Raw genomic sequence first — 15,242 nt, 5'->3', positions numbered from 1 at the left:
TTTCAACGAAATTTTGTGACGTCATTTTTGAAGATTTTATGCCCCGACCAAACGAAAATCTTTGATACACCCTGTCGTCGATACACGCATCTAGCCTACTATAAATATGTGGCCCGTAAAGAATATTGACAAAATATTGTGGCCCGCGATGCTCTCAACCTTGGACCACCCTGGGCTAGATAGTCGTCCAGCCCAAACCTGCATTTTTATGAATTATCCGTCGCTCTCACCTTGAGAGCCAGCGCCTACCCCATAGCAACTACAACTGTTTATCGTTCTGTAATGGTATTGTTTATAAAAAAAAAAATTAAAACTACCGATATATATTTGTTTACAGACGCACTTATTACCGGTACTTTATTGCTATGAAATATCACCTTAATCTATATTTAGGTAAATTTTACTTAGTTTAAAACGTAGCATTACAAATAAAGTAAATAATCCTTAATTTTCGGTTGAAGTTACAAACGCACAGGAAACCCAGTTAGTTTCCTATTGTTTCAACATAATTACACAATGCTGTTTATCTTATTGCAAACAATAGTCGTAAATAACGCTAATAAGACGTATACTTAACTTCAATAAGTCCTGCATAATCCTGAGATAAATCCTGCGTTTTTGAGAAATATTGTTAACTCTTTTTTAGAATTTGAGGGTGCTTATTGAGTCTGGTTTATGTGTAAGGGAGACCAAGGATGCCGGAATAATCGGACCAGACGTTTTCTGATACAATAGGTAGGGCAACGTGATATCAATTAAATCAAACCTACTTGTCTACTTGTGTTGCTACTTTTTACTAAATTCTAACGATTTCGCTCATAGCATAGATGCTTTGTGCCATGGACACATCGTAAAACACGCTATATTATCGAAAAATAAAGCATAACTAAATATAATAATGTTGACAGATATTGTTTAAAACATAGATAAGTGTTTAAAATCATTTGCTAAGGCCTCATAATGAAATTTAAAGACTAATTCTCCTTGCGGACCCGTGAAACTGCTGTACGGACCCCACTTGATCCGCAGACCCCAGTGTAGAAAGCGCTGTGATAAAGGAATGTAAATCCTTAGAGAAGAATGTTTTGTTTTTGTAGGCTACTTTGGATTTCAAGACACTCATTTTCTTTCTTTTATTGCGACTGATACATCCCCGACAAATGGAATGGATTTTAGAGGCGTGCATAATAGTTTCAGAAAATATAAAAATGGTTCCTAATATTTTTGATTTGCGGATCTAGGATTTTTGTTTGGGTCGACCAAGAATTTCGTTCAGTTACGTTAAAACGTGGCGCCATGAAGAAATAATCCTAAAAACACTAGACAACTTCTTCAAATTGTTAAAACTTTCAAGTTGGAGAAATGCTACCGCAATAGAAAAGAAAAGGTATAGGCTACATTACAAAGGTGTTATCCATTCCCGTACAGGAAAAAATGCCATTTATCAACGCTTATGTTTCGGAGGATTCGATGAGGACGCATATGGCGCCTTTTGAATAATATTATATCAGCAAAATTTTAAGCCTTCACATTATTATCGCTGCGTTGAATCGCAAGTCATATGCCGCATGAACATTTCGTACTCCTTGTTCGGCCCACGAATTAGCGGCTATAAGATTTGTTATACTAGGCCTACCCTTTCATGCTACAACTTGCGCTGAATCAACCGGTAGGCCTACAATACTTCTCAAATTGGGGCCTTTTGTGAATTTTGTTTTTGTTTTTATTAATTTGTAAAACAAACAGATTCCGTTCAAGGCAAGTCCGAGATAGTCCCGAACATGTCCGAACTTACCCTGGTAACGTGGTAAAATTTTTTTTTAGTGCCTGTCGGACAATTTTAGTGCCTGTCAATTGAGTCGTTTTAGACGCCTGCCTGATTAATTTAAACCAGGGGTCGGCAACCTACGGCCCGCGGGCCGGATCCGGCCCGCCGATGTAATTTATCCGGCCCGCGGCCTCTCTGGCAAGTTAGAAGAGTCTGTTTCACATACTTTTTGACTATTTTAACTACGTAAATGCAAAAAATTTTCGCGCTTCGCGCGAATGATTGATGCGTCTGCTTTTTTACGCTTTGATGCTGCCTTTTGAAGTACATCAGCGATTGTTAACCGTTAAGCCATGGAAGGCTGCTGAAAAACGCTGCTTTTAACGTGCGTCGCGCAAAAAAAGATTGGACATCTATTTTTTAACATTTTTTTTTATTTTTGGCAATATAATAAAAACTTGGAAAAAATTTAAAAGAAATACCGGTATACCCGAAAAATCGCGATCACTTCGCTCGCCAGTTGTGCCTTAACTTAAACGCTTAACAAACACTGAGCTAGATTAACAAAATTTTTCTTAGTTATTATTTTGTGCGGCCCGCAGAGACCTTTCTAACTGGGTTTTGGCCCGCGACTAGAAAAAGGTTGCCGACCCCTGATTTAAACGAACCATTGTCCTACTATATTTCGACAGAGGATTGGTCGATTTCGTGAAGCAAATTTTATACAAGTGTCATTTCACAAAAATGTTATCGACAATTATTAGACAAAAAATGGACAATTGCCATCCCCTGTCAACCGTAATACACTAAAACTCAATTTAGGAGGGCCTCTATAAGTTTTTCAAACTGGATAGGATGTGGAAAACAAGTTTGGGAACCACTGACAATGGTTCCCAACCTGGAGGTTCGCGACCCCCAAGCCAAGAGGGTCGCAAAAGGTTGTCTGGAGGATTGCAGTGTACTATGTTGCCAAACACGATCGCTGGTCACACGTTTTCGTAAGGCCGCTTGCTTCAGTGAACCAATCTTGTTGATTCGGACGTCACCATTACTCTTGATTTTAATCAATGGCTGAGACAAAGCTTAAATCTAATGGCCTTGTCTACTATAAATAGCAAACTGTGTCACAGTCACCTCAAATACATTTAGTCTCGGTTTCAGCTAGACATTTTAGACAGAAGGCTTCCTAAGGTTAAGTCCCTAAAGGACGTAACTTTGGTTGTAATCTTCAAAAATGAAAACAAAAGCTTCGCCAAAACAAGCTAAAGAATACTACAAAACCAAGCAAGATTCGATTGAGTTGTTAAAATAAGCCTAATCTATAGTTTGGGGCCGGGCGGTGGCCTCGCCACTCCCCTCCTGGATTCGGTCCTGAATCGCGACAGATTAAAGTAAAATATAGGTCGAAAGGGAAACTGACAATGTATTTGTTATTGAAATACTCTAAAAGTTGGCTATTGGTGGCAGAACAAATGACATTATCTCGATAGAAGGGCTTTCCATGCAAAAAACAACACACAAAACAGCAACATTTTTGTAAGCCAATGATTAAAAACAGTCCAGGGTACCAACAAACACTTTGCTGGCATTAAACAGTTGGTTAACCGCAAAATCTTCTGCGGTTGGGTATACTTTGGGTCGTTATGTTACTTGCCAAGAAGTTCTTTTTGACAGGATGCTGGTGCTACAAAAGACATAAGTTTAAAATTTATTCATTGTCAATTTGCTACAATATATTAGGTTGAAATTTTTCAAGCTTTGCTTTTGTCTAGTGTTATTGCTAATCATATTTGATAGTTAAAAGCGATTTTGTCCTATTTTTATAAAGGACATTTTTTGGAAAAAAGAAACAGTGAATAAAAGCAACGGAATTACTATTGTCAACATTTTAAGATTGTATTAGCTAGCTTTATTTACCCTTAATTGTAGAATCTTCCGAATGATTTAAATGTGACGATCGGCACAGCTTACAGGATATTCTGCTCCAAAATATCGATACTTAAAACTTACTAAAACATTTATGTCGATTTATATTAAATTTTTTTGGCATTCTGGTCTTTTTGGCATTGCGATTTAACTGTATGACGTTTAACGAATATGTGCCAGTTTTAACAAACCTGTTTTGTTCAAGAGCTAAGGCATCCTCCAGCGAACTAGGAAGGGCTCTCTCCAAGGTTTCTGGCAGCAACATACAGAGAATGGCGCCAAGGAGAGATACAATTCCCATAATGTAGAAGGGTACGCCAGCGTTAAAAATTTCACCTGTATATACAATCCGACAGACAAGTTTAAACTTTTCGAAATAAACCATTTCAAACAACTGTCGTATCTGTAATTGTAATAAAAAAATGTAGTGTCCAGCAAAGGTTTGGTAATGTTTGGACAACACCTTAATTAGATGCCTTAAGCAGTATTTCTTTTTTTAGCTAATGCGCAGTTAACACCATTTTTTTAAATACGTGCTTAGCACCATATTAGGGATTTTTAAACTTTTTATCGCGGACCCCAATTTTTTTTTTGCTTCGCGTGACCACGGAAGGCAAGAAAATTTCACAAATGACGTCACAAAACAAATAGACTTCAGAAATACGCTGATTTCGGCCCAAAATATGTGAAAGTGAAATGATACATTCAGTGCAAAACCATTTTATTTTTAATTAAACTCTTTTCTTTAAAAAAATGATTACTTCCTAAATATACACTAATATTTCAATTTGGCCTTAATGGATCCAATAAAACTAATTCACGGGCCCCCAAGGGGTACATGGACCCCAGTTTAAAACCCATGCACTAAAACGCTTGGTTTTGTCTCTGAGTGGCCTTCGCTGCTTTAAATTGGGTAGTTTACCTTTCAGTGGTTTATCGGTAGCGTTAGGCCAGTTGTAAATATGTATTTTGTTTTTAGGCTTTAGGTAAAACTAATTGCGCCATTTATTGTCTTGTGAAACGAATTTGAAACGAAACTGTTTATAAACCAACCTACTACAAACCAGCATAAATAAGAAAGGGAGAAAACGCCGATGTGATCCTAGCAGAGGTAGCAGACATTCCCATGGCAGTGTTTCTTAGCAAGGTTGGGAACAACTCTCCTGTTTGCTGGATGGTAACACTTAGCGAAGTGCTGATGAAGAACTTTGCCACCATCGCCCCTATGGTGCCAGCCAAAGGATTAACTGAAAATGGTCGGTTTTGATTACTAAATGAACATTCTTTACCCTTTCGTTTAGCTCCTACGCGTTTAACATTTAGGAATAGACTTAAAGTTTAGACTAAAAGACGTATACACAAACACAACACAACTGGAACTTTTGACAGCATAGTTAATTGCATCGTCCGGTCAAATTAAAACTTTATTTTTCCTTTGAGCATATAGAGCGAAAAAAATTGCTATTTGTTTTCCTTTCGACTTTTTTATTAATTTTTTATATAAGGAAGCTAAATAATACGTATTCTTGTGTGGCCAGTACATTCCTTCTAAATTGAAAGTTTAGTGGACAAAAAACATTTACTTCGCACGTGGATTTATACGCTACTAGTCGCATGACGTAACGTTTTAGCGTCATTTTTAATGTCGTGTCTAGAACCCTAAATATCTCCCTAAACAAAAATCCTGGATTCACCACTGACTCAAGTGGACTGTTATAGGTATCTCGTATTGCTTAACAACGCAGAGCGACAAAATAAGCCGGATCGCATTAACCCTTTGAGTTAGACAGAAATAAGTCGTTTTATACAATGAAGATGACCTATTAAGGCCGGTTTACACTACAGCTGCACTGAGCTGAGCAAAGCGTAATTTGCATTTAAATTCTATTGTGTCGAGCGTTTCAAGCTTTGCTAAACTCAAGCCCTGTGCAGCAGCTGCAGCTATAGCTTAAAAATACGCTTTGGAGCGATTTTCACGCTTTGCTAAACTCAAGCCCAGTGCAGCTATAGAAACACGTTACGTTTGGAGCGATTTTTACGCCCAGCGCAGCTCAGTGCAGCTGTAGTGAAAACAATTTCACGCCCAGCGCAGCTCAGTGCAGCTCAGTACAGCTCAGTGCAGCTCAGTGCAGCTGTAGTGTAAACGGGCCTTAATAATTAATTAATAGACTCCACTCACTGTTATACATTGTTGGAGTGGCTAGGGCAATGATTCCACAAAAGCCGAGAGAAAACATGTTTGAAATTCGAAGACCTCTGGCCTTTGCTAGCAGCGTCATTGCAACAGCAGACGCCATATCCACCAATGCACTGATGATACAATTTACATAAACACTTCCGTACAAGTTGGAACTATTGAAGTTGAAGGTGAAAAATCCGAGATAGCCAACGTTCCTTAAATCATTAATATCATTTCAAGTCCTAATTTAACTTATGTCAATCACGAACAGATTTCTCGTAACTTTATTTTATGTCTGGAACTTTATACTTGAAATTTTTTAAATTTCTAAAACTTATTAAATTATAAACACCTATAAAAAAGTGTGGTATAGTGTGGTTATAGTAACGGCTGAGTTAATTATTATAGAAGGTTGAATATAAAACAAATTTAAGTAATATTCACCATCACAAGCCCTTCTCCGACGGTTTTGCGTACCAAAAATTTACATAATATATTTTGTTACGATACAGCCAATCAGGAACTATTAAAACTCAATTACAACTAGAGATGCTACGTCATTAAAGATGGCAGTCCCCAATGCTGTCACCTCAGTAACCGTCATATTTACCACAAAAAGAAAAGGACAAGTAAACGAGTCCTTAATGCGGAGTTCCGAAACAGTAAGGTTGCCCTGATCCGATTGGGTTGTTCAGTGGTGTGGCACTCTTTTTTCAATTTACTCTATGCATAAAACAGTGCTTGAAATAAAGCGTCAACTATATACAATGCAGAACGTTTCTCACCGACGGTTCGAAAATAATTTCCAGTTCCTTATCGTTCCCCAATTTAGGTGAAGTACTATTGTTTTGTGCTTTTCGTACTTCTGCCTTCCACTTCGGAGATTCCGGTATAAACCTGTCGAAAAAACACATTAAAAAAATCTAATTAAAATTTTACCCAGTTCGATGTTGCAAACAGAACGTAATACAAGGTTCGGTTTGAAAACAACAAAACGGTATTTCGCGTTTAGAATATTAATTCTGTTTAATCGCTATTGAGCGTTATTCTTTTAAACGGCAAGATGTTGCTTTTTAGTTAAATGTTATTCCAGCTTAGTAGGCTTTAATGTAGACCTGCTGCAAGATCACGTATTACTAATTTGTCTCCTAACAATCGAACGTACCAAAGAATTGGAATGTAGAACGCTGTCATTATCATTGGGATCCTTACGATCCACCTCCAGTCCTTGGTAAGATATGCACAAGGTACAATAAGTAAATATCCAGCACCGAACATCATATACACTTCCAAGGCCGACATAATCCTGTCTTGTGTCTTTGCCAATTCCTGTGCTGAAAAAAGGGGCAATGATCGTTTCAAGAAAAATACTGTATTTTTAAAGCTTTGAACGAAAGAATAGAAAAGTTTCCTGCTCAAAAATTTGTGCTTAGAATATCTTTAATTAAATTTCAAACTGAACGACAATTACTTAAGGCAGGGTTAGGCAATCTTTTTTGTACTGCGGACCGGTTTAAAATTGAAATTTTGTATTTGGCCCATTATACGAAAGGTTTGGTGACCCCTTATGTATTACATGCATCCTATTTGTTAACGAAGGGTTGCTAACCTACTTTCTCCAGTCTACTTCCGTAGTCTTTAAAAACCTAATTTTTAACCCACGGTTAAAATACTAATTCACAAAATTAATAAATTTAAAAACTTAAAGGGTTTCAGGATTCACGCATGAACAAAATTTAATAAAAGCACTACAGTGAGATAAATATCTAACGTAAAAACATAATTTGAATAAAGTCAATGTGAGCTTTTTAAGTTGAAGGTCCAATCATGCTAGTGCCCTTACTGTATCGCAAAACTGCCTTTAACCAAGGCGGTTCTTTTGGGCTCGTGTACGTGATTCAAGGCATACTTCTAGGGTCACTATAGAACTTCGAAAATAAGTTAAATTATTTTGTTTTACTCAAATTTATTATGGCAGCTTAAATGAATATCAAGTATAGTCGCACCCTTCCGATCTCTTTGTGAAACAGGACTATTGCTGTTCACTTACCGAGGATATATCCCGTGAAGAAGTGGGTAGTGTGACCAACGCCGGTTATAAATTGAAGCACGGCACCTGCACTGTACGATTCGACGAATGACAGTAATCCTCTGGCTAGGGTACTTGTCAATAGCGAAATGGAAAAGACCATTTTTCGCCCAAACCTAAAGATTGAAGGTTGTTTACCTTTTGCTCGTTTGAAACAAATAAAACTTCAGAAGACAAACTATTTTAAAAGGAAGGTGATGTTTAGGCCTACCTGTCCGTTATTGGTCCGCTTATTATATTGCCAATTGTATGGCCCAACAAAAAGACAAATTGAAATAGTGGTTTCTTCCAAGAGTTTTCACAAACTAAATTGAACTAAAACAACAAATTATACATTCAATTTTTAGATTCATTTTTGCATATATAACGCGTTGGGCGTTTAATTTTTGTAAAATGTAACGAGGCTTTAGTCTGAAAAATTAAAGCAAGCCGAAACAAATGACACCTTTTCCAAGTTAGCCGGACTAACTATATAAATTAACGAGAAAAAGAAGGGAGGAGGCCATGAAAATATATATTTAATGACGTCACGAAGTTACTTTAAAGCGTGGCGTCATTAACGAACCTTAAGAACACCACACAGTTTGTTTAGCTCGTTAAAAAAGTATTCATCTTATAAAATCTATTACAGAGGTGGTTTGATTAGCACAAAGCGAAAAACGCCTTTATACCGTTTAAGTTGCAAAACATGTATTTTATAGAGTTGGATAAGACGCATTGCGCAACATTTTTAGGGCTAAACGATTTTATCATAATAGGATAAGACATACTATAAACCTAATCGATATTCACGCGGAGCGTTTGCGCAGTTAAAATAGGCAAAAAATCAGTTTTGGGGCGGCATGGCCACGTGCCACATGCCGCCCCTACCCAGCACATGCCCAATCATTAACGCAACATTACCTCGCTAACAAAAGTGTTGCCATAGCTTTGGTCGTATGTCCACCGAGAACAGAACACGCTTTGGACACTATCCCCAGACGCATTGCTGGTCTGATTACTAATAATAAAACATACCGTTAGTTTGACATCGCAAATAGCCTACTGTAAAGTACAGGCTGCACAGTTGTATTCTAACCTGTTTAAAACAACTTTGCACTCCCGGTTAGGAATGGTGTCGTTGTGCGAAAAGTAGTCATCAAGTTGTTCCTATTAAACAGGTAACGGTTGCTACTAAATAATATATACAAATGCATACTGATTACTTCACATTACTTGTTTGCTGACTAGACAGTGGTGTTTTGGCGTTATATCAGTAAGAACAGGACTGAACAGAACGAAGGCACTCATGATGTACGACAAGGCAACTGACAGAACTTGCAACCTTGAACCTTTGAAGAAATTTTTCTTCTCCAATACCGACACATTACAAGTTTCTGCTTTATTTACTGTTGTCGATGTTTCTGTCATTGTCTCTTTTTATAATAATTCACTCTAGATGTAAAGCACGAAAACTACCAAGGAACACCATACGTGTAAAAATAGTCTTTACAAACGCTCTATTTCTGTAGTTTGCACTGCCACTTGGCGTGCATGAACGGTCTCGACCCAGTCTTAACTAAGTGTAAACATACCCAGCCTATACTTGGACAGCGTTTGTGTGCGAGTGTATGTGCTTGCCTGATTGCGCGTGCACTGTGTATCCTGTTATAAGAGGTTGGTATTTCATAGAAAACGTTTAATGGTTGCTTAGACTTGTCTGACATGGGGCCTTTTAGTGTAAAACTATTTATATATTTATATTTTTATAAAATGGTCAAAAAACATTATCCAAATTGCGATTTTACGTAAAACGAAACAAAAACTTTTGCTTAATCGCCTAAAATAACACGAATAAGCAAGTATAATTGTATTTTACAATAATTGTGAAGTGCTTCGAGTATTTAAAACTTTCAATTATAGAGTTGCTATGATATTAAATTAAACGAAAAGGCAACACAAAGATGCCTTTTTCTTAATAGAGAGGGGTACCACCCCCGACTGGCTTAGGTCACCTCACGAATGTGCTGTCATCTAGCGGCAAATTTATTTTACAAGAGGGGTAGTTGAACCTTTCGCCAGGTTTCGCGCCGTGCAAAAATTCTGCGAGTACGCAGAAAATAAGTTTAATAAGCTTGAAGTAGTACCATGGAACTTGTTATTTGGTGCCCCGCAATGTGTAACTTTATTTTTTCATTTGAAACAATAATTATCTTGCTAAATTTATTTAACGTTTTGCATAATTTTATCTGGGGAGCATTTAGGATATTTTAAAAATGAAAAAATGCTATGCTGAATTACCCACAGCGTTCGCAATATTAAAGACAGCATAATTTGGAAACTGTACTTTTTACGTACAAAATTGATGGAGCGCCCACAAATGATGTCTCGTAAGTTTTTCAGTTTTATATTGGTAGGCAACAATTACAAAAAAAAAAAGATTGTGCAAAGATACAGAATTTGTGCACAAGAAACGAAGTTTTTACATTCATTTCTGACTATGTATAATGTGTGGTTCTTTGCGGTTAACAAAGCAAAATTGTGGTTCTTGGTCGCTGACTATAGTTGGCCAACCCTCGATTATAGGTGCACGTGGGAAAAAATTCTATACAAAGTGATGTTTTCCTAATATATCGTAATGTTTGTAAACTGAATTACAGCCAATAAATAGCCTCACCAGCTTAAATGCGCCCGGTCTACTGTGCGGCGCACCATGTGATATGTGTTTTCAAATATCTGTTTGAGCATGATTTTTGCGATTCTTCTACAGCTTTTTGTACAAGCAGTGGGTTACCTTTATTTCCATATGACCAGTAAGTTATGTGTATATACGTAAACAACAAATATTACGTTACGTCTTATGTTTTGTGCTGAAAACTGGCAGGAATTGTTGGTCGTACCATTTTAAAAACATCACACAACATTGCACTTTGGTTGCATGACAAATTGCTACAATCTTTTTTAAATCATCGGCTGTAACATGTCTAAACTTTCATAGTACGCCGAACAGTTGAATGCCGCTTCCACACAAGCATTTAGTTAAACCCTCATTTATACCAGGCGAGTTGATTAGACGTTGGACGCAGCAGTTTTGTGATCGTAAAAATTAAATTATAGTTGTCGTTTTCGCGAAGTTAAAACTTTTATGCTCAGTGTTTTCCAGACATTGTAAAATCATAAAGCGTAAACAGTAAATTTGCGCTTAGTTTGTTAGTCTTTTAAGGCTTATAACTAGAAAACTCACTCCAGAATTAAGATTTTTTGTTATTTACCAAACGTGTTTCGCTATGTAGTGCAACTTTAAGGGCGATATATGTTGAAAGCCGTTTGCGATTCCTCCTTTTTTGAACTACCTGTGAATAACGTAGATGCAATTGTGATGTAGAGCCCACAGCATATTGGATTTTTCTATTTTGTTTAAACGAAAATTTTAGGTTGATTTCGCAAATTATCGCGCGTATTACAGGTGTAATTAATTTACATAGCCGGTTAGAAACATTGGATTTAACCTGGGCAACTCTGGGTATTTCATCAAGTAGGCCAAGTAATATATAAAGCTTACAACACGCACAGCCATTAAATGCGTCTCGCATGGACAGCATGGGGTCCCCATGAGGCTTGCACAAGGCCTGCATAGTGCTCGCATGAGGCCTGCATAAGGCCCGAATAAGCCCGCATGAGGCTCGCATGACGCTTCCATAAGGTCTGCATGAGGCCCACACGAAGCCCGCATGAAGCCCACATGAGGATCGCATAAGGCACGCACCAGGTCCGCATGAGGCCAACGATGTAATAACTTTTTCGTTATATTGCTTCTATTTTAATCAGTGGGAACTTGCTTTTGTATTGCGTGATCTTACGAAAATTAAATTGACGTTTTGATTAATCAGGGTTACCCTTTCGTGCTTGTTTCTAAGAAACGTTCTTTTTGTTTAGATATATGCTTATAATTTTTCTTATATTAGTTTCTTGGAATGTTTTTATCAATTCAGACACTTTCAATGTGGTTGAAAGCATTCACTCTTTTAATTGTTATCTTACTGAGTTATTTGACCAGATTATTATGACAATGTATTCTGCCACGCAGCCTAATAGCAATGAGTTTATAGTTTGTGCCTTCTGATCAACTTAACTTTTCAGTCTGAAGTACTTTTAGACGGGCCCTAGGCTGAAATTCTACGTTTGTATGTTAATATCAGACTTTCACGTTGTTTTACTAAATAATATAATTTAGAAAACGAGGAGCGCTTTACGTGATAAATACAAAAAGAATCGCTGATATCCAATACGAATTTCAGTTACCCTATTACCTTTTTGTAAGAGCACCCACTTATATTGATGTTAAGTATAGACGCCCATTATGAGGTTTGAAACCCAATAGTTTTGTAATATGAATTACGCAAAAGCTTGCATTAAAGAATTATTCCACAAAGCGCAATTTCTGAAACACTGTATTTGGAGGAGAGGTTTTTACCTTTATTCTTTACTAGAGCGGATATTTTTCCTTTCTTTTTTGCAAAATATATCTTTTTCCTCTTTGTCTGTGGTTATATTGTTTTTTACCCAATTTTTAAAATAGGCTGTTTTCCATTTTATGAGAATCATGTTGCCTAAAGTTTATACGAAACCATGTCGTGTTTCGAGCAAATTCTCGCGCAAATTGTAGCTCCAACAAAATGAAGGCTAAATCATTCAAAGTGCGAAAAAAAATTGCTTTTAGTTGGTTGAAATTGACTTTTATTTTAAGACGAGACGTGGCACCTTAAAATTATTCATAGGAATTATAATTTACTTATAGACAAAAAGTCATTAGTGTATAGCTGCATTCCACAAAAAGCAACACCTATTACATATAGATATCGATTCATTTGGTTACGTATAATTGGTGGGATAAAGCAATAGCTAGGTCGATGGGACATTAATATGAATGGGAGACAATTAACTAAAAGAGAAACTTGGTCTAATTGGTAACACTAATCGCTCCTAATTCTTTAGTTTACCTGCGGTTTACAACAGTCGCAAAAATTGAAACACATCGATTTAATATTGCAAAGAGAGAATGTAGGCTTAACTTATGTAAGCCGCAATAGTTATCAAATTTACACTAATCCTAATACCTTAAAAGCTGCTTGCGTACTTCCTAAAAATCGTCACAGTTTGAGAACCACGGCTATGAGAAGCGAAACGCTAAAATATTACTTTATTATCTTACATTGTACAAGCATTAGATAATCTGAAAATATTTTATGATCTTCAGTACTTTTGTTAAAACTGTATCCTAGCTTCAAAACAACGTGCGGTATAGGCATGGTCTATATGTACACACCAAAAGGCGGTATTGGTTTAAAAAACTAAAAACATTTATTTACACAGAAATTATTATTATACAATACAAATCGCATTTCAATAAAACATTAGTACAACAAGGCGATACTAAAATAAATCAAAATTAGCCTCTTGTAAATCGATCTGATCGGTGATGTTTTTTGGTATAAAATTTCGTAACGTATACAAAGATCCTGAGAGGCACAAGTTATCAAAATTGCAAAAATTAGGTAAAACATGTAAAGTATCAGAGCAAAATAGCATTTCATGAACCTTAGAAACTATTGAAAGGTACAGTACAGCTTGACCGAACGGCGTATTGCAACTCAACTAAAATACAGTTTCTTCCATCCCATCTCCTTAAAAACAAGAACAAATTTAAATAAACAGCAACAGGTCTATCTAATTAAACGAATTTGAGTAACCGCAGTTCAATATTTATGTTTTTTTACATTAACTATATACACAAATGTCTTATGCTAGTATAGGACTAATTTAAATCGCTTTTTTTAATTTTTTGGTAAAAGTGCTTTATTTTTGTTGTTTGAAAATTTTAATTGTACTTGGCCTTGGGCATTTTTCGACTGAATAACTTTTACAGAACTACTACGTTCCGTTACCCAAACCGTTTTCACATGTGAAATTACAAATCAAGCAACAACGTTAGTTTTTATTTGAAAACTTAAATGTTTTACAAAAAAGTTTTTTTTTTTAAATTAGCAGTTGTTACGTGTTTATACAGTAACACAGTAAACACACAAATTGGTTAATTGCCATTAGCCCAAATCTCAAAGTTCTTAATTTTCATTAGGAATTATTTACGCATTGTTAAATAGATTTTAGGACGGTGATAATTCTAAAGTGTTCTTGCATTTCGAATTTGCTCTCTAACGATTTTAATTTTTTGCATATTACATTGATCAGGTTTTTTTGTCACGATGTATTTTTTTTGATTGTTAGTACTGGTAAGTAATGGCGCATTATGTCAAAACAGAGTTCGTAATCGTTCTCGTGTTGGTTTCGCGTGTTTGGGCGTGATGAAAACATTGATTTTAGGCTATAAATTGAGCATGATATGATGGTAAAAATGCAAGTCATTTGATTCGTGGTCTTGTAGTAACATGTTATGATTTGATAAAAATATAAGTGGATTTGTGTTATGCTAACATTAATACCTCTTGTTTGGTGATACTGATAATTAATAGCGTTCATTAGTAGCATACAACACAACATATTCTGAAGTAGTAAATTTGTGGTGGTTGATTTTCTTAAGGGCAGACTAGGATTTATATTAACCCGAATATAGAAATGGCTTAAGTCGCTACAGCAGTGCAATAAAACGTCATTTAAAAAACAGCTTTTTAAACACCTGTACCTGTAGGCGTATGACGTAGTTGTGGTCCACCGACGGCTTTTTGATTGATTGCTTCCCAAATACAGCGATGCATTAAAATATACTCACCCTGGCAATAAGAAGTAAATTAGTAAATATAAAATGTCGCAGAAAATATAATCATATTTTTTTGTAATATTAATAACGCTTGTGATACGTGTTATCGACAGTTTGTACCTTGTTAAAATTTACTTGAACGACGAATGGCAGTCCATATATATTAACGCAGTATATTTGTAAAAGGTAAACTTGCGTTATCTATAAAATACTTACAAGGGTCTGCACCATGTAAGGCCTGTATCTTCTGAGAGCAGCCACAGTGCCAAACACGTCTACTTGTTGGGTCATCGACAAGTTTTCCAGCATCCGATCCAATCCAATAAAAACACCCGATCGTCCTGAACCGCTACTGCTTGCAAACATCAATTACATTAACTATACCAAACTTTAAAAACTTAAACCGATAACTCTAAGGGGTATTTGGTTTTAAACTTGCGAAGGCTAAGCTTGATCAATAAAAAAACGTTACAAAATCGCAAATCGACTCAATCGGCACGAATAGTTTTCAACCCCATAACAAAAC

At 36.3% G+C, this 15,242-nt stretch overlaps 2 protein-coding genes across 2 annotated transcripts in view; both read right to left on the bottom strand.

The window, feature by feature from the left end:
- Positions 1–3,154: 3,154 nt before the first annotated feature.
- LOC146168492 (solute carrier family 22 member 4-like) lies at positions 3,155–8,958 on the bottom strand. Its single transcript, XM_083389337.1, has 11 exons — positions 8,866–8,958; positions 8,174–8,277; positions 7,924–8,078; positions 7,039–7,207; positions 6,659–6,770; positions 6,484–6,596; positions 5,874–6,088; positions 4,759–4,941; positions 3,886–4,030; positions 3,686–3,747; positions 3,155–3,452 (listed from the first exon to the last, which is right to left on the bottom strand). Exons 3-11 carry the CDS (start codon positions 8,063–8,065, stop codon positions 3,415–3,417), a joined length of 1,179 nt encoding a protein of 392 aa, XP_083245463.1. The 5' UTR covers positions 8,066–8,078; positions 8,174–8,277; positions 8,866–8,958; the 3' UTR covers positions 3,155–3,414.
- A 4,638-nt stretch (positions 8,959–13,596) lies between these two features.
- The window catches only part of LOC146168491 (phosphatidylinositol phosphatase PTPRQ-like), a 38,185-nt gene continuing 36,539 nt past the window's right edge, over positions 13,597–15,242 (bottom strand). Inside the window, 3 exon segments of the mRNA XM_083386279.1 lie at positions 13,597–13,625; positions 14,642–14,729; positions 14,933–15,068. Of these exon segments, the coding sequence (XP_083242405.1) occupies positions 13,597–13,625; positions 14,642–14,729; positions 14,933–15,068 (253 nt within the window).

This window comes from Ascidiella aspersa, chromosome 1, assembly GCF_963924565.1.
Source record: "Ascidiella aspersa chromosome 1, kaAscAspe10.2, whole genome shotgun sequence".
NCBI classification, from domain to species: Eukaryota; Metazoa; Chordata; class Ascidiacea; order Phlebobranchia; family Ascidiidae; genus Ascidiella; species Ascidiella aspersa.
This window is presented reverse-complemented; position numbering and strand designations above follow the sequence as displayed.